The sequence below is a fragment of the Diabrotica virgifera genome, chromosome 4, assembly GCF_917563875.1.
Source record: "Diabrotica virgifera virgifera chromosome 4, PGI_DIABVI_V3a".
Lineage (NCBI taxonomy): Eukaryota > Metazoa > Arthropoda > Insecta > Coleoptera > Chrysomelidae > Diabrotica > Diabrotica virgifera.
Genome location: NC_065446.1, coordinates 161055091 through 161079485, shown reverse-complemented (window position 1 = coordinate 161079485; position 24395 = coordinate 161055091). Strand labels below are relative to the sequence as shown.

Genomic DNA, 24395 nt, shown 5'->3' with positions numbered 1-24395 from the left:
GGAACAGGTTAAAAATTTGGAACGGTCAGACCACGAAAACGTCACATGTATTTTGTCCGACAGAACTTCCAATTGATTGGTTACCCTTTCATTAAACTCTCATGCAAAAGTCCAGCATTTTTTACTTTAGATTCCGTAACTATGGGTTTTTACGGGGTTGGGTAGTTAACCCAACGCCTAACCCCCTTTTCGGAGGGCCATTTCACCCGCTCTCGTCAGTTCCCGACCTAACTTTCCACCCAAACTTTATATAATATATGAAAAAATGTTTGTCCGACAAATATGTTGGGCATTTTAATAAGTCCGACACGTAGAATATGTCAAATGACAGGAATTATGTTGGTGGTAAATAGCAGTCTGATTTTTGCATGAGAGTTTAATGAAAGGGTGACAAATCAATTGGAAATTCTGTCGGACAAAATACATGCGACGTTTTCGTGATCTGACCGTTCCAAATTTTTAACCTGTTCCACAATTAAAACTTCCCCTGTTCCAGTGTTCCCATATATCAAAGTTTGTCCGACTAGACACCCCTAAACTATTAACAAATTTTCAGCTTGCTATTAATCAACTTTTTTTCATACGCGGGATCCAGACCTATTAGTGTTTCACCCAAAGTTGGGTATTGGGGTACTTAACAAACCCTCAAAATTTGAGACTGATCCATTAATTAGTTTAAGATTTATTCTATTTGTTTATCCCAGAGGGCCAGAGACCTTTATTTTGCAATAACATAAGACAGAAAATAATGAAGATAGGGCAATTCTGCGTATGCCAAATGAAAGTAGAAAACTGATGCTATCAAAATGTACTAAAAAAAGATAAAAAAATTATCTAATATAGTCAAAAATCCTAATGCCAAATTTTTGAAATTTTGTAGTTTAAAAAAATTAAGAGTAACTTTTAAAATATTGTCCGTAGAGAAAATCCTTTTACATATTAGAAAAGCAGGTATTTTACTCGAATTTTTAAAAATGTAATTCAATTGGTGACTAAAGGCAACTTAAAACTACTATTATTTTCTATATCTCGGGATCTACTGAATATATTTTGATCGTCCTTTTTTTGATTTGTATGTAATTTTTCTGTACATTACAAATACAGTCGAACCCGCTTATTAGAATACCTGTTTAAAGAATATCCCGCTTTAAGGAATAGAAACATGAGGTCCCGGAACGTGTTTACTGGCCACCAATGATCGGTTATTAGAATATCTCGGTTATAGGAATACTTTTGCTTGGCACGAAGGCTATTCCAATAAGCGGGTTCGACTGTATGTCAATTATCAATTTTATTAACACTCCCTGTCTCGGTAGCTAGTGGGTAAAGAAGTTTTTCAAAATTTAAAATTATTTACTAAACTTCATAAGACAAACAAAATTAAAAAATAGCACTCATTTCAATAGAGTTCTCACTACCTCCTACTTTAACCAATCTGATTGACGAGTTTGTCAAAATTAAAGTCAGTAATGAAGGCAAAATTGTAATTTTTGTAAATGTTATTTAATGTAAATACAGTGGAACCTCGATAACTCGGATTAATCGGGACCTCGGCCGATCCGGGTTATCGAAAATCCGGGTTAGCCGGAGAATATGGTAAAAATTAATAAAATACGGTATATTTACAGATAAACTCCGTTAGAATTGAAATAACATGAAATATATATAAATATGCACAGTACCTACACATCTAAATTACTAAAAACACGCAAACACAAACGTAAGCACACGGAAGCGAACAATACAAGACTGTACTACACACAATACAGTCACCACAATCGGAACGATGTTATGTTATTTAAGAATAGTGAAAACTAAAGACCATTGTTTAAAAAAGAAGTTTTTTAATAGTCTTTTAGTCTTCTTTTAAACAATGCTAAGACAGTTTGAAATAAATATGTAAAGAAATACTACAGACAGGTGCCTGTTGTTTCTGCCGGCGTGTGCCATGAGTCATTTTTACTATTGTATAGTTCAAATTACACAAATACAAATTATCTCTCAAATTAATATTATATTACATACATTTTTATTGTTGAAATGTTTATCTGATAATTAACTATTTTGATGGGAAATAAGCCACAATTAAATTTAAAAATAATTTATAAAATCGTGTGTCGTTGTCAAAATACAAATGTACTGGAAATCAAAATGTTTATCTGATGAAAATCGGTCCGGGTTAGCCGGACTTCCGGGTTATCGGGGGCCGACTTATCGGGGTTCCACTGTACATATTTCATTTAATTTAAAGTATGTTTTATTTTTAAAAAAAGTTTTCCTTTATTTTGTGTAGGTTCATTTAATAAAAATAAAAGTTAAGTTTCAATAATACTTATTAAGGGGCGGCATTTCGAAGACTTGCATCATATTGAAAAGATGTACCGTACGGCTCTGCCTGATACCATAGGTAAATTATAGAAACGGTCTAATATCTCACGAAATACACTTCCAAATAGAAACCAAAAAACCGATTTTTAATCTTTTTCGAAAACCTATCGAATAACATCAAACATGACCCTCCAACCCACCCCATGGAGGTGGGGTGGGGGGTAACTTTAAAATCTTAAATAGCAACCCCCACTTTTCATTGCAGATTCGGATTCGTCATAAAAAATTAAGCAACATTTATTCGAAACATTTTTAAAATTTCTGATAGATGGCGCTAATAAATCGTATTTTTCCAATTAAAGCGCCATCTATTAACAATTCTAAAAAATGTTTCGCATAAATGTTGCTTAATTTTTCATGACGGATCCGAATCTGCAATAAAAAGTAGGGGTTGCTATTTAAGATTTTAAAGTTACCCCCCACCCCACCTCCAGGGGGTGGGTTGGAGGCTCATGTTTGGTGTTATTTGATAGGTTTTCGAAAAAGATTAAAAATCGGTTTTTGGTTTCTCATTTGGAAGTGTATTTCGTGAGATATTAGACCGTTTCTATAATTTACCTATGGTATCAGGATAAATCGTTTTTCCCAATTATAGCGCCATCTATCCATAGTTCGAAAAAATGTCTTGAATAAAAGTTGCTTACTTTTACGTAACGAATTAAAATCTGCAAGAAAAACTGGGGGTTTCCATTTGAGATTTTTAAGTTACCCTCCACCCCACCTCCAGGGGATGTAATGGGGGTTGGTGTTTGGTGTCATTGGATAGATTTTTGAAAATGATTGAATACGTATTTTTCAGTTTTTCGATCCGATATTTAGTTCGCGAAATATTCGACCGTTCCACTACTTTTGGGACACCTTGTATATCCTTTAGAATAATAGCTGATCTGGTAGATGAAAAGGGGTTGAGATTTATCGGGTACGCAGCTGAATGAAAAACCAAGTAGTACTATGTTTAACTATTCTTTATATTTCGCCAACTCACATTGGCATCATCAGATGAAGCTACAATGTTATTTAAAAAATGGTATAAAATTTATAAAATACAATTCTTATTTTAAATTTTGACTTACTTAATTGAGGTTAATGGTAATATGATCTTAATAGTAACATCAAAAATACACTGCAATGGATACAATTTTAGATTATTATAGCTTGATTAAGGTGGATTGGTTTAAATTAATTTATTTTATATTGACAAGATTATGGAAATTTATTTGATGGAAGTCAAGGTGAAGTGCTAGAACTACTAAATGTCGAATCTAACTGAGTGTTTTATGTGAAGATAATTTCGATATATTTCGCTAATGTCACAGAGGTTTTTTTAATTGAAAGGGCCTAGCCCGGTAAGATGATGAAAAGTGCCCCCAACTCGATTCGAATTCCATATAGGTCACCGTTTAGCATATATAGTGAAACTAACTTTCTGAAATTTTTAGCCCCCTAGGTGGTCATGTGACCCACCTAGAGCCTAATTAGGCTTTTTAAGTTTTTATTTTTTATCTCAGCCGCATCGAGAACTAGCGAAAAACTTCAAATAAAAAAGTTGTAAGTTCTGTCCGAAAAAATTTTTTTTTTAATTTTTGGCGGGAAATTTAATTTTTAGAACGATTTTAAAATTTTAAATGAGTATAAAAAAATAACTAAGATATTCGTTGTCACGAAAAAAATATACAGGGTGTCCCGGAAAATAGTGCGTTCCTTTAAGGTATAGAGAGAATACACAATTTGGAACAAAAAAGTCCTATACCATTTTTTTCTAAAGTTAACCGTTTCCAAAAAAAAGTGAACATTGTTTTCCATATACCTGTATTTTAATGTTTGGAAATTTTAATAAACTGGCAACATCGTACGCACTCCGGAATAATAACATAATAAAAACTCGTTTGTGATTGTGATTAACAGTATTTAAAATAATCCAACCTAATAGTAGGTAATACTTATGTATTTACGATTTGGTTACTAAAATTATTTTCTTTTGAAATGTATTGAAATACCTATTGCATAATTTTAAACGAATTACACATCTTTTAACATAAAAACACGTCTTTTGACTGAACTAGTATTATGTATTTAGTAAGGTTTAAATGGGTTGAATGCTGAGTATTGCTGAGGGCTTTAACTGCATAGTTTTAATAGTTTACAGTGGAACTTAAATACACCAGATGTCTCAGTAATTTGTTTACTTGTGAACTGAAATAACTAAGTTGTACTTACTTGAAAATAATTATTATACCGAATAGATGTTTCAAGTAACCTTTCACAAACACCATTCATAGGTAATAACATAATAGGTAATACACTCACTATTCGAAAACATTTTCGGCATTGACACTAAACAGGATTCTTTAAAACTATCTGTTTACTATCTATCTTCTATCTATTTACATGGGACTGTCTATGCTTAAATTTGCGTACCGCACATAGTTGTCAGATTTAAATTTACATACCAAAATACATTTTAACTTTTTGGTCAAACGGTTGCGTTTAGAAGAAAATGTTATAAGAATTTTTTGTTCTACATGGTGCCTTCTACCTATACCTTTAAGGAACGCACTATTTTCCGGGACACCCTGTATAACGTGTATTTTTGCATAATATTTCACCCTGAATTTTTTCAAATTTTTAAAATTGGTGAAACGCGCCTTTAAAAATAAAAAACCGCATTTTTTCGGTTTTTTTTTTCGATTTTTGATACAATTTTATACATTTTTTTCAAAAAAGGTAATACCGTCACTAGAATTGGTGAAAAACTGAAAAATAATTGGGGTTTGCTTAATAAAAATTTTTTGTAATCCCATCCCTTTTCAATATACAGGGCGTTGAAGAAAACAAAATTTTACACATTTTTTACGATTTTGCCGAAACTACTGGCAACATTGTAATAAAATTTGGCGAGTTTTAAGAGGTAATTGTTGTGCATTTTTTGACATACAATTAAGAATTTTATATTTATCATTGGCGCGTACACGGGTAATAGTCTGAACTTTTTAAAGAAAAAATATAGTACGCCACTGACATATTTCAAATTAACAATCCTTTTTGAATTCCTCGTTTAATTTGTGACAAAAAATCTATCTTCCTATTTTTTCATACGACGCGCCATTTTTATTCAAAAAATAACATTTTTATTCAAAAAATAAAACATCTTAACCCTTACAAAGTATTCGAACTTCTAGTAGTTTCTACATCTACATACGTACAGTTGAGTCCGCGAATCTTTACCCGTGCGTCATCATTTAAAGCATACGAAATAAGTCGATCATAAGTCGGAAATTGAAATTTACTAAACGCAACAGCAAGTCACTTACTGTCGCTTGCTGTTGCGTTTAGTAAATTTCAATTTTCAACTTATCATCGATTTTTTCGTATGCTTTTTAAATGAAGACGCACGGGTAAAGATTCGCGGACTCAACTGTAAACTCGTACGTCCATTATAAAAACTAATTCGAATACTTTGGAAGCGTTAAGATATTTTATTTTTTGCAGCAAAACGGCGCCTCGTATGAAAAAATGATAAGATAGTTTTTTTATCGCAAATTGAATGAGGAATTTAAAAATGATTGTTAATTTGAAATATGTCAGTGGCGTACTATCTTTTTTTCTTTGAAAAGTTCAGACCATTACCCCTAAGCGCACCAATGATGAATATCAAATCCTTAATTGTATGTCAAAACATGCACAATAACTACCTCTTGAATCCCGCCAAGTTTTATTACAATGTTGCCAGTAGTTTCGGCAAAATCGTAAAAAATGTGTAAAATTTTGTTTTCTTCAACGCCCTGTATCTTGAAAATGGATGGTGTTACAAAAATTTTTTATTAAGCAAACCCCAATTCCTTTTTAAATTTTTTACCTGCTCCAGTGACGGTGTTACCTTTTTTGAAAAAAATGTATAAAATTGTATCAAAAATCGAAAAAAAAACCGAAAAAATGCGGTTTTTTATTTTTAAAGGTGCGTTTCACCAATTTTAAAATTTTGAAAAAATTCACGGTAAAATATTATGCAAAAATACACGTTATATATTTTTTTCGTGAAAACGAATATCTTAGTTATTTTTTTATACTCATTTAAAATTTTAAAATCGTTCTAAAATTTAAATTTCTCGCCAAAAATTAAAAAAAAATAAAATTTTCGCACAGAACTTTTTAAATCTTACAAATTATTTATTTAAAGTTTTTCGCTAGCTCTCGATGCGGCTGAGATAAAAAATAAAAACATAAAAAGCCTAATTAGGTTCTAGGTGGGTCACATGACCACCTAGGGGGCTAAAAATTTCAGAAAGTTAGTTTCACTATATATGCTAAACGGTGACCTATATGGAATTCGAATCGAGTTGGGGGCACTTTTCATCATCTTACCCGGCTAGGCCCTTTATTATATCGGTTGTCTTTAAGTTGGGAAATTTAATACTGTTATTATTATGTTAATTATTTATTAAATATGTTATTACATATTTATGTTGTTTTTTCTAGGTGTAATAAATAAGCATAAATTTCACTTAGATGTTCGACATCTGATTTTTTATTTATCAAGTTATCCGTTTAAGTGATAAATGCAATTTCGAGGAATAATCTTTTGTTTAGAAGTACTGTCACTCTTGTGGGAACTGATTCGGTTTTTCAAATATCTGTTTGTTTGGCCAATATATTGTTTATTGCAACTTCCACAAGGAATACAATAGACTATGTTGGATAACTGGTCTGTAGGTGTTTGATCTTTAACTTTAGTGAAAATGGAACCGATTGTTAAAACTGTGTAATTAGCGATTTTTATATTTTCATCCACTGATTTGAAAATTCGTGTAAGTTTTGGTGTTAATTCTTGTATGAATGGTAATCTAAAGTATTTAAATGAGGTTAAATTGGTATCAGGTGTTGTGTGTATTATGGGGTTAATGTTTGGTGGTGTGTGATTAGGGTTAGGTTATATATTAGAATAATATATGTATACACCGTTTTTAGGCGTCAACGCCCTTCCGATAGGTATCTATGGAGGAGTGTCACCGAGCCGTAAGCCCTTATCTCTTACCGTACTGCTCCTCCATAGGCCGATCAGACACCAGCTTATTCCAGATCAAGTCGTAGATTCTTTTAGAATTTTAGACTACGACGTCAGCCTTTTTATTTTTCTATTCACCAGCCAGGGATCGAACCTCGATCGAATATCCTCTAGATTTGTCGATCGAGCGCCTCAGACAGCTTGGCTAATCTAACCGACATATTATATGAATAATAATTACATACACTCCTGGTCAAAAAAATTGGGACACCTTAAAAATGGGTCATTTTTGATTTCTCGAATCTCCTAAACCTGTTGTCCGATTTTAGTAATTTTTTTAATATGCTATAGCCTTATTCTCTGGAAATATCGATGTAGTAATATTGTTGCCGAACAGGTAAATGCCATTGTATACCGGGTGTAAAAATAATACTGTGTTTTTTCCTGAAAGTTCGTAACACCCTGTGGAATATTCTAGCATTTAAAAAATATTGAAATTAAAACTCAATTGTCGCCTTAGCCTTTCTTAGCATTCTGCTTTTTAACTCATTCACTTATGTTGGACAATGAAAAAGTTAGGTACTTTGACAACTAGCCATGTTCTTCTTCAATACAGGGTGTTTCTAAATAAGTGCTACAAACTTTAAGGGTTAATTCTGCATGAAAAAATAATGACAGTTTGCTTTATAAAGATATGTCCGCAAATGCTTCGTTTCCGAGATACGAGATGTTGAATTTTTCTTACAAACTGACGATTTATTTATTGCTCTAAAACCGGTTCAGATATGCAAATGAAATTTGGTAGGTTTTAAGAGGTAGTTATTTCACATTTTTTGACATACAACTAAAAATTTTAAATTCACCATTGGCGTGCATACAGATAATATGACCGGGTAATATGACCCGTATGTACGCCAATGGTGAATATAAAATACATAATTGTATGTCAAAAAATGCGCAATAACTGCCTCTTAAAACCCACCAAATTTGATTTGCATATCTCAACCGGTTTTAGAGCAATAAATAAATCGTCAGTGTGTAAGAAAAAATTAAACATCCTGTATCTCGGAAATGAAGCATTTGCAGAAATATGTTTATAAATCAGACGGTCATTATTTTTTCATGCAGAATTACCCCTTAAAGTTTCTCACTTATTTAGAAACACCCTGTATTGATGAAGAACATGGCTAGTTCTCAAAGTACCTAACTTTTTCATTATCCAACATAAGTGAATGAGTCAAAAAGCAGAATGTTAAGAAAGGCTAAGGCTAAAATTGAGTTTTAATTTCAATATTTTTTAAATGCCAGAATATTCCACAGGGTGTTACGAACTTGCAGGAAAAAACACAGTACTATTGTTACACCTGGTATAAAACGACATTTACCTGTTTAGCCACACCATTACTATATCCATATTCTTAGAGAATGAGGCTATAACATATTAAAAAAATCACTAAAATCGGACAACAGGTTTAGGAGATTCGAGACATCAAAAATGACCCATTTTTAAGGTGTCCCAATTTTTTTGGCCAGGAGTATAATATAATATAATATAATATAATATAATATAAAAATATAGAATAATAATGGTCTAAATTCTATTTACTTTTATTTTCAAAATTCTCGCCATTAACATAAAAGGCATCATTCTATATTGATCGATCAGTATAAAGCTGATCTAACTATTTATTCAAATCTCCCATCAATAGATGCAGCCATCTTATTCTTATTGTGACTATGTTCAATACAGTTCACTTTTGAAAATGCTACAATTATTTCATTCAGAATAATATTGAAATATCACATAACATGTTTTTGAGTTTAGGTGTTTGTAGAATAAAAGTTTTATTGATTTCAGTTAGTCTTGGGTCTGAATATACATATACCTAGTGAAAGCAGCGATTCTTTTGATAGTACGTTCTTTAACGGTAAAATATTGCAAAACCTCTAAATTTCAAAGAACCGCTTGGATTGACATGAAATTTGGCATACACATAGCTAACAAGTCAAAGAAAAAAAGTGATATTGTGCCGATATGTGCTTTTCCCTGGGGGTGGTTTTCACCCTCTGGGGGTTTCACCCTCTTGGGGGTGAAAAAATATTCGTCCAAAGTAAGTCCGGAAATGGATAAACCGACTAATTTTAAGTAACTTTTGTTCTATAAAGTTTTTTCACTAATTCAATACTTTTCGAGTTATTTGCCAGTGAGTATGTTCATTTTTTCAACAAAATAACCACGCTTTTAGACGGTTTTTCGCAAATAACTCAAATAGTAAGTATTTTGTCGAAAAATCATTCTTAGCAAAAATATAGCCTGTAAAAAATTTAAAAAAAAAATGATGTATATATCACGTCTCTATACCTAGTATAAGCAGAGTTATAGCTAATGAAAAATAGGTTCATATTTGTCAAATTCCAAATGGAATACTTTAACGTGAAATAACCAAAAATAAAGCACATTTCGGGGAAAACTCATTACAACTTATTTAAAGTGATTAAAAAAGCTTCATTTTTGTTTTATAAAAAAAATTCTAGCATCAAAAGTAAACAACTTACGCTCAAAATAAAGTTAGTCCCTTTTTTTGGTAAAAAAATCGGGAAAATCACCCCCTAATTAGTATCTCAAATGAACTTAATTGTTACGACTTTACAAGTTTCTTGACTCGTGTATGCATTGTTTATATGTAAGTTTCTTCGGTTCAAAGTCCTTATTTTTGAAAGGGCTGTAGTTAAAAGGTGTTGAACGAGTCACTGATCACGAATGTATGCAAATTTAGAAACACCAAATCTTAATCAATTTTGGTCTAACAGAAAAACAAAACAATACATGATATTCGGAAAAGCAATGGTGACTTTTTTTTGTTTTTCAACATTTTTGGTATCTCTAACAATTTTTAAGTTATTTTGAAAAAAAAAGCATATTTTTCAAAATTAAAATTTTTAAAAACTTTACTTTAAAAGCAAATTCTTTCAAAAATTAGCACTTTGAATCGATGAAACTTACAGAACATATAAACACAACATAAGTAAAATAATTTGTGAAGCGTTAACGATTAATTTCATTTAAGTTAAGTACTAATGAGGCGTGGTCTTTCCGATTTTTTTTGCTAAAACAAAAGGGACTAACATTATTTTGAGCATAACTTGCTTAAATTTAATGCTAGAAACTTTTTATAAAAACAGAAATAAACCTTTTTTTAAACACTTTAAAAAAGTTATAATGGATTTTCCCCAAAAAGTGCTTAATTTTTTGGATATTTCTCGTCGAATTATTCTATTTGAAATTTGGTGAATATAAATCTATTTTTCATTGGCTATAACTCTGGTTCTACGAGGTCCAGAGACCTAACGCGTACACCATTTTTTTACTTTTTTACAGGCTATATTTTTGCTAAGAACGTTTTTTTAACAAAATACTTTTTGAGTTATTTTCGAAAAACCGTCTAAAAATGTGGTTATTTTGTTGAAAAATGAACATATTCACTAGCAAATAACTCGAAAAGTGTTGACTTGGCGAAAAAGCTCTATACAACAAAAGTTACTTAAAATTAGTCAGTTTACCCATTTCCGGACTTATTTTGGACATATAGTTTTTCACCAACAAGAGCAGGTGAAAGTGACCCCCAGGGCAAAAGCACACATCGGCACAATATCACTTTTTTTCTTTGACATGTAAGCTATGCGTATGCCAAATTTCATGCCAATCCAAGCGGTTCTTTAAAATTTAGAGCAAAAACCGTGAAAGAATGTACTATGATAAGTCTAATTATGTAACATGTCCATGTAAAATAAAAAATTGGAAAGTATATTTGAAATAAATATTGTTCTCAGACAAGTTTATTTTTTGTTTTTAAGTTTATTTTTATACAGTGAGGACGTTTAGGTTGGAATAAATTCATTTTCTAGTCTAAGAGCTAGTGAACCCTTCGACTAACGGTCGTCCTGTAAGGCTAGAAATTTGTCTAGTGATAATTCATAGCACACCAAGGCTAAAAACCATGACCTGGCAGGCCTCAGCGGTGCACGTGTATCTACCAGGTGAATCGAAAAGTGCAAATTTAGGGGGTAAAATAAACTTTCTCCTGTAAGGTTTAAATTTAAGTATGTGTTTGAGTAAGTCATTTAGAAGAAATGTGTACAATGACAGGCGATTCTGAAGAGCATAAGACCTTGCCAGGCGAGGGGAAAGATTAGGGGTTTTTCCTAAATTTATTTTTTTTGCATCGAACAATTTTTTTTAAGTTTTTTGAATCATTCCAAACAGAAAAGATCTTTAGTGATTTTTCTCTTAAGTTAATAGTTTTTGTTATATAAGCGATTGAAAATTTTGAAAATTGCGAAATCGACCATTTTTAACCCTAAATCGGACATTTGTCTAAAAATTTCAATGTTGCCAAGGTACGTAGATATTCTTTAAACATTGATTAATGCAATTCCGAAGAGTTTTTTGCAATAAAATATCGAAAACCCCTTTTTTTTAATTGCTGATCAAGCAGGCGCGGCACTGTAGTATAAGTGAGGACGTTTGAGTTTTCATAAATTTATTATCTCGAGAATGGGCAAATTTCAAGAGAAATCCTCAGACAGGTCGATTTTTATTTTTGAATTAGGACTTTTTGGTATATATATATATAATACTAGTGACGTCATCCATCTGGGCGTGATGACGTAATCGATGATTTTTTTAAATAAGAGTAGGGGTTGTGTGATAGCTCATTTGAAGGGTTATTTAATTCTCTATTCAGTAATATAAACATTAACATAATTATTTATACAGGGTGTACAAAATTTTTTTTTCTATTTGTCAAATTTAATAAAAGTTAATTTAATTAAAAAAAAATTTTTGTACACCTTGTATAAAAAATTGTTAATGTTTATATTAGTGAATAGAGAATTAAATAACCTTTCAAATGAGCTATCACACAACCCCTACTCGCATTTAAAAAAATCATCGATTACGCCATCACGCTCAGATGGATGACGTCACTAGTATTATATATATGCCAAAAAGTCCTAATTTAAAAATAAAAATCGACCTGTCTGAGGATTGCTCTTGAAATTTGCCCATTCTCGAGATAATGAATTTATGCCAACTCAAACGTCCTCACTTATACTACAGTGTCGCGCCCGCTTGATTAGCAATTAAAAAACAAAGGGGTTTCCGATATTGTATTGCAAAAATCTCTTTGGGATTTCATCAATCAATGTTTAAAGAATATCTAACTACCTTGGCAACTTTGAAATTTTTAGATAAACGTCCGATTTAGAGTTAAAAATGGTCGATTTCGCAATTTTCAAAATTTTCAATCGCTTATATAACAAAAACTATTAACTTAAGAGAAAAATCACTGAAGACCTTTTCTGTTTGGAATGATTCAAAAAACTTAAAAAAAATTTGTTGGATGCAAAAAATATAATTTTAGGAAAAACCCGTAATCTTTCCCCTCGCCTGGCAAGGTCTTATGCTCTTCAGAATCGCCTGTCATTGTACACATCTCTTCTAAATGACTTACTTAAACACATACTTAAATTTAAACCTTACAGGAGAAAGTTTATTTTACCCTCTAAATTTGCACTTTTCGATTCACCTTGTAGATACACGTGCACCGCTGAGGCCTGCCAGGTCATGGTTTTTAGCCTTGGTATGCTATGAATTATCACTAGAAAAATTTCTAGCCTTACAGGACGACCGTTAGTCGGAGGGTTCACTAGCTCTTAGACTATTCTCGAGAATGGGCGATTTTGGAGATACATACCGAAACAAGTCGATTTATTTTTCAATTATAATTTTGTGGCGTATATATCATACTAGTGACGTCATCCATCTGATGACGTAATGACGTAATCGATGATTTTTTTAAATGAGAATAGGGGTCGTGTGATAGCTCATTTAAAAGGTAATTCAATTCTCAATTCTTCAATTAAAAAAAAATTTTGGACACTCTGTATAAATAATTATCTTAATGTTCATATTACTGAATATGAACATTAAGATAATTATTTATACAGAATGTCCAAAAACAAGTTTTTCTATTAAATTAATTGAGAAAAAAAAGAATGTATGTAATTTATTTAATTAAAAATACATTTTACTACTGTCGGAAAACAGAAAAAAATGTTTTATTTGACAAATAAACATTGCTTTTCGCTTAAATTATCAGACTGCCAAAAGGAAGGTGGGTGGCAGCTTTAATATTGAATTTAAGCGAAAAACAATATTTATTTGTCAAATAAACATTTTTTTACATTCTTTTTTTTTCTTTCAATTAATTAAATTGAAAAAAAAAATTGGGAACCCTGTATAAATAATCATGTTAAAATTTATATTACTAAATAGAGAATATTACCTTTCAAATGAGCTATCGCACTACACCTATTATCATTTAAAAAAAATCATCAATTACGTCATCACGCCCAGATGGATGACGTCACTCGTATGATATATGCCAAAACATTATAATTTAAAAATAAAAATCGACCTGTTTCGGGATTTATCCCCAAAATCGCCCATTCTCGAGAAAATGAATTTATTCCAACTCAAACGTCCTCACTGTATAAATGCTACACTTTTTCAACGAAATCTTTTCGTTTATAAATTCGCAAAGTCTGTGTGTTATTGCGTTGCCGCTCCTGCAATATTTAGAGCAGATTTATCGATGGATTCATATGTAGTTTTGTCTTCTAAATCCGAATCTGAAAACGGCATTTCGATATATCTAACCGTCTTCGAGATAATCGACCTCAAAGTCTAAAATGTGACGTCACAATCATTTTATTTTCTGCCGACACACTAACCGTCAGCTGAAATCATTGCTAGTAAGTAGCCTAGTTTTCAACGAAAACTTTTCGTTTATAAATTCGCAAAGTCTGTGTGTTATTGCGTCGCCGCTCTTGCAATACTTAGAGTAGATTTATCGATGCATTCTTATGTAGTTGTGTCTTCTGAATCCAAATCTGAAAACTACATTTCGATATCTCTAACCGTCTTCGAGATAATCGACCTCAAAGTCTAAAATGTGACGTCACAATCCTTTTATTTTCCGCCGACACACTAAACGTCAGCTGAAATCGTTTATAGTAAGTAGGCTAGTTTTTTTAATCTGAATTTGTTAAGCAAAGCATAGGTTATTTACATTTGAGTTTGACATTTCGTGAATGTCAAACTAAATTTTAAATTAAGTATTAATAAAATATCAATGACATTTGATAGTGAATTTAATTATTATATAAAAAAATAAGATGTTCAAAAAAACCATTTGAGTAAATTTTTAAAGCAATAATTTACTAATAACTTTACAAAGGTTTATACGAGTATACGGCCTCCCCTTTAATGGGACTACCTAATGATAAATGGACTGTTTCATTTGTTATGAAATGAAAATTGTTATTTAGTCGGTTCGCAAAACTCAGACACAACTGGCTAGTGATTTTAGTAGGTAATTTTTTTGTTGTTTGCCAATTTTGCCGAAATTGGCAAAAAACACTAATTATTTAGTAATTATTAACTATTTAGTAATTATTGTTTTGTCGAATTGGCAAAATTACTGACTAAAATCACTAGCCAGTTGTGTCTAAGTTAAGCGAACCGAATATATGAAATGTTATTTGGAATAAAAAATTATGGTCTTATATGTGCAATTACATCCTTCTAATGGAAAAAAATATTTGAAGATTTTTCTCAAATTATGGATACCAACAACATTTTCATTTATAACTCTTTTATTTTTAATTTGACGAAGAAAAGTTATTCTTCATAAAAAGCTCTTCATGGTCTAAGATTTATGATGCAACCATCATATATCAAATTTTATTAGTTTTATACGAGGTCTATAAAAAATATGAATTTCGATCAAGAGTAAAGTACCTTTATAGTTCAAAATATTTAAATTAGAATGATATAATTGCACATTAAAACATAATTTTTAATTCTAAACAACTTTTTATAATAGCAATTTTCCATATTAGGTATGAATTAAAATACGCAAATAAACAAAGTTTTCGTTATGATGATGCTCGCATTTTCAGCTTGTTATATCTTAGATAGAGAAACAGAAAAAAGTAAAGTGTACTATTATTTGACACACCTACCTGGTTTTTTCCTGTAAAATCGTTATACCGATCAATCATATCAAAACCTCCTGTGAACTTCCATAAATGTAGAGCTTGATCTTGGTCTCCTACATTTACGGTCCATGAACCTACTAGTTCAACTTCTTTTGATAAAGAATCTTGTGCTTTTATATAGTCCACTTTATTTTTTCTAAAAGTAAAAGAATGTTTATATACAGACATTGCGGCCTTGGAATATTATAAGCATCCAACATTATGCTTTCATGTATTAAGTCTTTAAAAACCAGACTTACGTTCTACCTAAAAATTGTAAAAAAAGAAAGTATTTGGTACTTTTTGAAAAACAAGTACATATACTTGAAAAACAATTTTCTTTAATAAAATACACTATAGTTGATTCACTGACATGGGAATATTTTGGTAGAGTCATCTTTGGAAACTTATAATATCAAAATTATATTCATTGATTTTGATTGCAAGTAAAATGAAGGATACTGCTAAAGAACAAATGTTATTTTGGACTAAACAAGCAGCTAAAAACCAAAATTTATGCCAAAAACCAAACTAACAATGTATCCAATGTCATCCTACCAGTGCTGACATATCGCACCCCAACTTTAATATTTCCATAACGCCTACATATTCATCTAGGTGTTCACGGTCGGTGCCGTGGTTGAAAAATTGTTTAAACAATTTTTTTTAAACAAATTCACCAAAAAAAATTTTTTCATTGCGAATGATTTTTTTAGATAATTTGGGATATTCTGAGCAAAAAAGGTCTCTTGTCATTTTTTTCTAAAATTGATTGTTGTCGAGTTATGTGCGATTAAAAATTTGAAAAGTGCAAAAATGGCCATTTTCAAGGCTTAATAACTCAATTAAAAATTGTTATTATAAAATTCAAAAAGTGACCAAATCAAGTTTCAAACCCCTTCTTCAAGGTCCTCAAGAGATTTTTGTCATTATTTTATTACAAAGCTGCTATTTTTAATTATTAACAATTAGCGCTATAGTCCAAATGTATGGTCGCCCCCGTTAGCGAAACTATTTCAATTAGATTATTTTGCACAAACTTACTCAAAAAGAGGTCCTTATAACACATCCACAGGGTGCCGGGCGGTGCCTGGTAAAAAAATTGTTTAAACAATTTTTTTTAAACAAATTCACCAAAAAAAAAATGTTTTCATTGCGAACGATTTTTTTTAGATAATTTGGGATATTCTGAGCAAAAAAGGTCTCTTGCGATTTTTCTCTGAAATTGATTGTTGTCGAGTAATATGGCCATTTTCGCATTTTTCAAATTTTAAATTGCGTATAACTCGACAACAATCAATTTCAGAGAAAAATCGCAAGGGACCTTTTTACTCAGAATGTCCCAAATTATCTAAAAAAAAATTTTCGAAGTGAAAAAAACTATTTTTGTGAATTTGTTTAAAAAAAATTGTAATAGTTATTTATGAAACAGTTCGTGAAGTATGCTTTTTGCGAACGCACGCGATATTTAGAGCACGAGCGACAGCGGAGCGAGTGGTATACATCGCGTAAGTTCGCAAAAAGTACTTCACGCACAGTTCCATACAATATTTTATCTACTCTACCATAAACAAATAAAAAACTGTAACTCTTCGTCACTGGAATTCATTTATATTCTACAATTTTTAGAACTTTGACATTTAAAAATTCTAACTTCTTTCAAATCACAAAACTGTCAAAACTTTTGTCGTAATTTATTGCTCTATATGTCATCACCATGACAACGCGAAAGTTAAGGATATTTGATTATATGAAAGCGTGTCAGAAACAGTGCGAAAAAGTAAGTCCCATTTAAAATACATTGTTACTTCACGCACACTTTAAACACTTCACGCACTGCTATCTACAATGACAGTTTTCACAAACTAAAAACTTATACATAATATGACATAGAGTAGATAAACAATTTTTCGACCGCCCGGCTCCCTGTGGATATGTTATAAGGACCTCTTTTTGAGTAAGTTTTTGCAAAAAAATCGAATCGGAATAATTTCGCTAGCGAGGGCGACGATACCTCCCGGTCTATAGACCATCTTCAAAACAGAATCAAAGTGTCATCTTCGAACGGAAGATAATAAGAAGGGTAGTGTGCACAATCTGTCAACTGTCAGAAAGGTATTTCGAGAAGGCAATCAGCCCTGTGAATATTTAACGTAGAACGCTGCTTCAGGTTGTTCCAGGAGCTTGTGCGGCATTTTCTTAAGTTAATGAATCAAATTTAATATCAAATATAAAGCAGCATAAAATTAAAAATATCAAAAACATAGATCTAAGGTAACAATTAAAAACACGTAGGGAATAATAAAATTAAAACAATAATTAAAAATGAAAAATAAAGCTAATATTTTAAGAATAGAAGGGTAATACAATTTTAAAAATCCTACAAAAATCAAATCGAGAGATATAAGTTGAAACATAGTTGAAATTTATACACATCGGAATTTTAAGTAGAACCATACCTACTTTTATGCAGTGTTGCCAGAGACATTTTTGTAAATGCACTGGAATGACTGGAGTAGTGACACAAAATGTACCAAACCAACACATTTTGTACAAAAACTTAAAAAAACGTCGTTTAATGTTATTTGAAGCAAATTTCTTATATCACAAAATTTTAGGTTTTTACTTTAGGATACTTTAGTATCAAAAGTTTGGTTGTTAATTGTATCAAATTGGTACAATTGTACCAACTCTAGCAACGCTGACTTTTATGGTTATCTTCCCATCATGTGCCGTGTTGCCATCATTCTCTCGCACTCGTTCCAACTTATACTGATTCTACATAAGGTTCTCTTTGTTATAGAGTTCAAAACATTTTTCCCTCTATAACGTTCGAGAAATAACTCATCTCATAACGGTGAATGATCCATCACACGGAATTTACGTTAAAATTTATGGAGACGTTATATTCATCACAGGGCTGAATAGAACTTTGAATTACACTGGAAGTATAGAGAAATAGTAAAAGGTGGAGATATATCCTTCATAATAAGAAGTAGGCTTATATGAGCAGGACGTGTGTGTCAAGAGCAAATGAAATTTACCCACACAGACAAACCTTATTAACTGTGCCAGTAGGAAATAAGAGTAGAAGTACACCAAGATTCAGATGGTAGGATGGCGTGGACGAAGATGCGAGGAAGATTGGTGCAGCAAATTGGCCAAGGTTGGCGATGGACAGAAATGACTTGCTAAATAGTCTGGGGAAGGTCGATGCTCAATTATTGCTGTAGCACCACTGATGATGATTTGGATTGTAACTTTTCACTTGTATGTGTGTATCACAAAATTAATTATTTTTACTGGACAGTTGGGACGCTCTGAATAGAGTCATAGAATAGATCATTACAAAGCAATGCACAATTATTGTTCATTATTGTTCAATATTTGTTTCTAAAATAAGTACAGCAGAGTCCCGCTAATCCGAACTTCGGTAATCCTAAAATCTGCTTAATCAGAAACAGAATTTGGCAATAGATTTGGAGAAAATAAATATGAAGTTACTCTAAGAACCACTACTTTATATATCTAAAAATTACAATAAAATATTATTTCAAGTACATAACTGTAGTAGGTATGTTACAAATTGTATGTTGTCAAAGAGATAAATACAACAAATAGAAAAAAATCTCAACAGTGCTTGCAAAATGATGATATAAAAAACTGTAAATCTAGGCTTGATGTTTTGTTTACACTATCTAGTAATAATGATGAATATAAAGATGTTTACAGGGCAGAAAAACGTAAGTATAATGCTTTACTCACTCAATATCGAAAAAATTGTTATAAGGAACGAATTGAAAATAGTGAAAATAAAACTAAAATGGCTTGGCAGTTGGTAAAAGAGATTAAGGGCAATTCAAAAAATCAAAGTAATTTTTGTTTAGAGGGTGATCCTCAGGTGCTTTCTGATGAAATAAATCAATTTATGGCAAATGCTGCGGCTGAAGCTGTAAAGAAAATAAAGCCTGTAAAAAGTTTTCAAATTAATATCGAACAAAATAATAATTGCATGTTTTTAACTCCTGTTTCAGAAAAAGAAATAAGCCATATAATAAATAACTTAAAAAACAAGCATAGCTCTGGTTATGATGAAATATCAACCAGCTTAATTAAATTTGTTTCATCAGAGATTTGTCTTCCTCTATCTATTATAGTCAACACTTCTTTCAGGCAAGGTAAATTTCCTCAAAGTCTAAAACTAGCAATCGTCAAGCCACTACATAAAAAAGGTGATGCTACTAAGATGGAGAACTATAGACCAATAAGCCTTCTTCCATCATTCTCAAAAATATTCGAAAAAGCAATATATTACAGACTACAAAACTTTTTTACTACAAACAACTTATTTAGTAATTCGCAGCACGGTTTTCTTGCAGGGAGGTCAGTTGAGACAGCTACCTATGATTTTATATCAAAAATTTTAGAAAAACTAGAGTCAAAAATGAAAACACTAGGTGCTTTTTTAGACCTATCTAAGGCTTTTGATAGCCTAGATCATGCTCTCCTATTGCAAAAATTATATTGTTATGGAATACAGGGACCAGCATTGAAATGGATAAAATCATTTCTTACAGATAGATCACAAAAAGTATGCTTTGAGAAACAGGGATGTAAGGTTTACTCTGAACCGATAAACTTAAAATTAGGTATACCACAGGGGAGCGTTTTAGGGCCTTTTCTCTTTTTGGTCTATATAAATGACCTGCCAAATGCAGTGATTAGTGGTTCCTCAAACCTGGTAAACTTTGCTGATGACTCAAACATGCTATTTTGGGAAGAAACATTAGAAACACTCCTCACAGTGGCAGAACAAACTCTGGACAAGGCTGAACAGTGGTTCTGTGGAAATAGGCTGGTGCTTAATACTGATAAGACAGTATTTGTTTACTTTAGAACCAGCCAATCACGAGAAGAGTTCCCAGATACAGTCAATCTTTTATCCCAAAACACAGAACCTTCTAGATCAGTTAAGTTTCTTGGTCTTCATATTGACCAGAACTTGAATTGGGGAGAACAAATAAAAAATGCGACAAAAAAACTAAATAGAGCCTGCTACTCATTAAGAGTTTTGAAAAACTATCTAGACCAGGGAATCTTACTATCGGTATATTATGCAAACTTTTATTCTCTTATGCGATATGGAATAGTCTTCTGGGGTGCTTCGGTGGATAGCTCAACTGTCTTCATAGTCCAAAAAAAGGCAGTCAGGGTGATCCTAGGACTAATTTATTTATAAATGACAAATAAAAGCTTCAATTTTGCTCAATTTCTTCTATTTGCTGATGACCTTAAATTATTTCACATAATTACCTCTGATTTGGATCACTACAATTTGCAATCAGATCTTAATGGTCTTGTGGAGTGGTGCTCACTTAATGGTATGGACTTAAATGCAAACAAATGCCATGCTATAACTTTTACTCGACTAAGACACTTTGAGAATAATTCTTACTTTATACGGGACACTAGGTTACAATTAGTTGACTCAGTTATAGATCTGGGTGTTATTCTTGATACTAACTTGAATTTCAACCTACACATTAATAGCATGGTTTCTAAGTCATTAAAGATGCTTGGCTTTGTTAAAAGATGCAGCTATGACTTTACGACTGGTCGTTCTTTAAAATTCCTTTATTGTTCTTTGGTTAGACCACATTTAGATTATGCATCATGTGTTTGGTCACCTCAATATAACTGTCATATTAATAAAATCGAACAAGTTCAGCGTAAATTCTTACGTTATTATGCTTATAAGATGCATCTCACTGGTCAAAGTTATGAGTCTTTACTGCAAATTATTCGACTTGACTCATTACAGAGTCGTCGTCAACATAAAGATCTTTGCTTCTTATATAACTTAATTCATGGTCATAAATTCTGTATCCCACTTTTAAATAAAATTGGTCTACATGTACCTTCAAGAACCACCCGTTCTGTGACCACCTTCCACGAGGTCATTAACCGCACAAATTATGGTTCAAGTTCCTATCTCTCTAAAACTATTAAATTAGCAAACACATTATCTCCGCAAATTGATTTCTTTGTGAACGACTTTACTGCGTTTTCCACACAATTACATTTATACTTAACTTAATGTTCTAATTTCAAGACTGATTTGTCAACTACTGTTATTGTCTTTGTTCTAGGATAAGTTGTATTTGTCAATTTCAAAATGTTCTAGCTCTCAATTGTTAAATGAGAGCAAGTAATTTTATTCTTTATTATTGTTTGTTATGTATTTACCAATTTTGTACCTACTAGATCTAATTTTTCTAATTTGTGTGACATTTTAATTTAATTGTATCATGTACTAATGGACTTCGGTCCGTAAATAAATAATAAATAAATAAATAAAGGCGAGAGAATCCTGTAGAGGCCGATTCAAATCACTCAATATACTCACTTTCTCAGCTATCTATATATATATATATATATATATATATATATATATATATATATATATATATATATATTGATGTGATCTTTATTATTGATATGAGATAATATTTTTATATGTCATTTAATTTAATCAATGCATTAATAATAATCTAATTAATTTACCAGATCACATATCAATATGTTTTCAATCTCAGGGCTTTTTATAAAATTAATTACTTACGTGGCTTCTAAGTATTTCTCAATGGTTCCTAATCGGGATAGGAAAGAAAAGAGTAAAATAATAACACATATGGGTTACAATTGTAATCAAAATATTGTTTATTTTATTTAAATGGCAATCAATGCTTAATATTTGCTATATCTTATTATTCTTAAACATAAAATTTACACATGGGAATCTTATTTCCTTTTGGTTTCCAATTGAAAGTTTTTATTAACATTTAACTATTATGATTTATTAGCAACAATTCTATTTAAGTTTGATGAAGCTTTTCTGATATTATTGATTATGTTTCTTCAATTTTAAATGTGGTATTTAATACGAAAAACCCATACATTCATGTCCAAACAAATGAGACTGACCTTTTTCTGGTGAACTGAGAATGTCTTCACACAAGACCCGTTTCCTGCTATCCTTGGCTGCAATCAAAACCTCGTCCTGGCTTCCAGTAATGTTCTCCTTTGAAACTAGCTCGTATAGCTCTCGTTTCGTGCTTCTGTCGTGATGCTGTGTTCTACCTTTTTCGAAACTGCAATCAGCTACCGGGAACTCTTGGCTCAAGGAGGTTCTTTTACTCTCAACCTGGCCTACCTCTCGTTCCACGATAGATACTCCACACTCACGGAACTACCCCGGCTTTCTCACTCTCCGTACACTACCGTCTACTACTGGACTTCACTTCTCGACAGCTCAAAACATTCTGCTCTCTATTTGTCATTCATTCCCCTACTTTCTAAATATCCCTTCCAGATTCACAAATCAAACTTCCACCACCAACTCTCATTCGCAGTATTCCTCAAAACCAATATCTTTCTAAATATGCTTAATGGATTTCAAAAGAAAAATAGTTAATTCCCATTCTAAAATTACTTTCTACTAATTACAAAATTTAATGATCTATTATCTACTTCAACTGAGTCTTATTTAGCATAAGCTAATGATCGAACCTTCCGCGAACTACGATAATGACCTATTATCGATTTCACTTGAGTTTTATTTAGCATAGGCTAATGATCGAACCTTCCGCGAACAACGATAATGGTACGCCATTCACTTTGTTTATTCTAAGCGCATTTTCCCGAGTTTCGTTTAATCACTTCTTAAAATTAAATATAACAATAGGTTGTTCTAAATTTATATGCCCGTGGTTGAGAAAATTGAAAATATTTTATATTAAATTGAATTCTGTTTATAATTATCAAAATTTAATTTTCATATCAAATAGAAATATAACAATATATATATATATATATATATATATATATATATATATATATATACATATATATATATGAATGTATTATGTTTCTCTTTAAAAATTTTACTTTATTTTATCACCTACAACCAAATCATGAATATCACACAAGAAGCCTTAATTTGAATATTCCACTTCACAGATTGTCCCTAACAGAGAGAAGTCCTTTGTATGCGTGCGTTAAATTTTACAATAGTCTACCATTTGACATTCAACGGGAAACAAGCTATAAAGCTTTTAAAAAAACGGTTTTTCAACACCTGGTTAACATTGAGCCGTATACTGTGGTGGAGTACCTGGCCTATCAGCCTTGATCAGCATATTTGTAATTTGTATTGTTTGTATATTTTAGTGTATTGTTAATATATCTTTTTAATATGTGATTATTAGTAACATTTTTTAGTATGTGATTGTTAGTAATGTGACGTTATTTGCTCAATTATGTTAAAAATTTATGCAAATAAAAATTTACTCTACTCTACTCTACTCTAGTAAACCTTTCAAATTTTACTGTTTTTGAAAAAATCAGTTAAATTTCTTTGCTTTAATGAAGAAATCCTGTCTCTCAAAGCTAAATGGCCATATCTGCACCTCTACATGATCTTACATTCTATATTGTTGTATGATGTGCCTTATCCATAACTACATGATCGATTTGATTTGTGTATTCCCTATTTGGTGCCATCCAGGTTCCTTTATTCAGTCGGAAAAATGAAAGAATAGGGCTTTTCATTCACAGTCATTTGATTCGAGCTTCTGTCATGTGTCACATAATATTAATATATCTACGACATACGTTATTGGTATATACAATAATACAAACCAAAGACGTATGACGTAGATATATTAATATTATGTGACACACGACAGAAGCTTGAAACAAATGACAATCGATGAAAAGCCCTATACCTAGTGTTGGAAAATTCTCGAGAATGAAAAATCGGAGAATATTCTCGAGAATATTCTCGATGTGGAGAATTTTCTGAGAATGAATCCCATGACGCACTTAAGAATATTGTTGAAGA

At 31.5% G+C, this 24395-nt stretch overlaps 1 protein-coding gene across 1 annotated transcript in view; it reads right to left on the bottom strand.

Moving 5' to 3' along the window:
* The window catches only part of LOC114332940 (protein NipSnap), a 32021-nt gene that overhangs the window by 4498 nt on the left and 3128 nt on the right, over positions 1-24395 (bottom strand). The window contains exon 3 of the mRNA XM_050648466.1: positions 15479-15650. Within this exon, the coding sequence (XP_050504423.1) occupies positions 15479-15650 (172 nt within the window). The remainder of the gene's footprint in view (positions 1-15478; positions 15651-24395) is intronic.